The sequence below is a fragment of the Primulina huaijiensis genome, chromosome 7 (assembly GCF_012295235.1).
Source record: "Primulina huaijiensis isolate GDHJ02 chromosome 7, ASM1229523v2, whole genome shotgun sequence".
Classification (NCBI taxonomy): Eukaryota; Viridiplantae; Streptophyta; class Magnoliopsida; order Lamiales; family Gesneriaceae; genus Primulina; species Primulina huaijiensis.
In genome coordinates this window covers 16388995-16391404 of record NC_133312.1, presented here as the reverse complement: position 1 = coordinate 16391404, position 2410 = coordinate 16388995, and the positions used below count along the sequence as shown (strand labels likewise).

Below are 2410 nucleotides of genomic sequence, written 5' to 3'. Positions count from 1 at the left end.
TAACAATGTTGGTCAAAGATGAAAATGAAATAACTAGAGTGACATTGTTCGAAGAGGTTGCTGAGACGTTTATTGGTTGCTCCATCAAAAAATAATTGACATGCATAGTAAGGTAAATTAAAATATTAATTTAAATAGCATTATAATAATCTAATAGATATTGACAATAACTACAAAATTTATATTGCAGAAAAAAGATAATGTAGAGCATGTACAATACTTGATCAACCAACCAAAGAAGATGACAAATTTCTTTTCAAGTTAGACAAGTCTGTTTCGACCAAAATAGAATAACATCAATAATTCTGGATGGATGAGAGAAACCACAACAGCTCAAGAGAGATGCTGATGCGAAAAGAAAGAACCGAAAAATCAATTGAATACAAAATGAAGACAAGAAAAAAAACGAACGCAAATGACATAAAAAAAAGGGCAAAGCAAGTACAACATAAAAGATAAAAGACAAGAAGCACTAACAAAATGCCAAAACCTTAGAAAAAGAAACAAAATTCATCATGTTCCAAAGCAAAAACCGTACAAATTTAAGATAATAAAAAAACTGCCGATTTCAGTAAAAGGATGAGAAAACGTAGCAAAACAATCACACATAGATAACAAAAAAAATTAAAATTAAGGCAGAAAAAAATTGATATGTTTTTTTATATTACGAATTTTCAACCGAAATGGATCTTTCGATTTCACTCAATATAAATATTTTATGTCCACTACTTGTTCCCTATAAATGATGTCGTACAACGTTTATTCACCACATGCAACGCCATGTTACTAGTTACCATTAAAAAAACAAATCTCTACAACAGCAATGAAAAATAATTAACATGAAAAAATTATTTAAAAACACATAAGTCTTGATTTTCACGAGGCAAATTGTCAAAAAAGCACGAAACTCACCATGTAGAATCAACATTCATTTGAAATATTCTTATATTATAACATAAAATTTTAAAAGATTATTGATTTTACAATATAGGACATGATCTCGTAATTATTTGACATCTCACAAGGATCGTGAATGCAGTTTGCCCGATTTTTTGGAGCCCAAAAAGCACCACTCTTACATAAACTTCAAAACAAAATGTAATAATATATTTTTTAAAAAAATGAATTATCGAATTTCACATGTTTTTACATGCATAGATCATAAATGAAAACTCAACCTTATCCTTGTCTTTCTGCACCATCTTCTCTTCCAACCACAACCTATTCTCCATCCCACTTCTTGTTCTGAACATGAACACTGCAGATCCCGGCCCCGAATTATAGAACCAATCGTGAACATCCCACATCAAATCCACCAGCAAACCGTCAAGGAAAATCGTCTGATTCCCACGAAAATTCCACTGCAATCTCTTCACTCGAATCACCATTTTCTTATCGATGCAAACCGAGAGAACTGGATACTTAAGCCCTTCGTTTTCCTCGCTAAAGCGGATCAAGATATCGTGGGGGACTCCGGTCTCGCAGAACTGAGCCTTGGTTGAATAAAGGGCGTTGCCTGAGAATTGTTCTCGACGTGATATTAATGAGAATTTCGCAGCCGTTGTGGCGCTGTTTATTAGCCTCTTCGCCGTAGCTTCTTCCGCCATGTCTCCAAGAACTAGCCCTACTTCTGAATCTACCATGATTAAAACACAGTATCCTTCAACTGGTTCAGGGCCTGATTGATACTGCGCAGCAGAAAGATCCCACATAATTTCCACTCTTAAACCCTGGAGTTCGAACGATTTGCTGCCTCTTAACTTTCGAAACAACCTCGAATTCGTGTTGAGCTTGAAGGGGTTTGGTGAATCTTCTCCAAAATTTATGTTGAGGCCTTGAAACAAACTGTTTTTGCACCATGAAACTGTGATTAGAATCTGTTTTTGAGTGGAGAGAACTGTTCTGTACAAACAGGTGACATCGTTTTGGATTGAAGGGACCAAATTCAGAGATGGAGAGATACAAGACTTGTTTGAGTAACTAGAACATGAAGTGTCGGAGATTTGAACCGCGTATTCGCTGAAACAAGATGCGATTTCTCTCATTCTTGTGTGTGTTTTGTTTTGTGTAAGAGAAACGAAGACAAAATCGGTTCTGTTGAGAAAAAAGTTGTATGAAATATAGGAGGAAAGGTAATTGAAAATTCAGTTTTCTGAGCCCATGTACCGTATTAAATATGATTCCCCTTTCCCAACTCTCATGCTAATCGAATTGGCATTTAAATATTTTTTTAACAAAATTTAAATTTTTTATATTATATATAATTTTATAAAAATAAAATATGATATGAAATCACTCTTTAATTTGTATATTTATTTTGTGATATCTTTCAATATTTCTCATCTATATTAGTATTTACAATTCTATTCCATGTAAAAGAAGAGAAAATGTATTTAAGATCGATTTAGTT

General features: G+C 33.4%; 1 protein-coding gene across 1 annotated transcript; it reads right to left on the bottom strand.

Moving 5' to 3' along the window:
• Positions 1–1065: 1065 nt before the first annotated feature.
• LOC140981742 (uncharacterized) lies at positions 1066–2119 on the bottom strand. Its single transcript, XM_073448162.1, has one exon. It carries the CDS (start codon positions 2043–2045, stop codon positions 1137–1139), a length of 909 nt encoding a protein of 302 aa, XP_073304263.1. The 5' UTR covers positions 2046–2119; the 3' UTR covers positions 1066–1136.
• Positions 2120–2410: the final 291 nt, after the last annotated feature.

What these genes read in the sequence shown, in the direction of transcription:
- LOC140981742 (XM_073448162.1), bottom strand. Translation starts at nt 2,045, where the DNA reads ATGAGAGAAATCGCATCTTGTTTCAGCGAATACGCGGTTCAAATCTCC.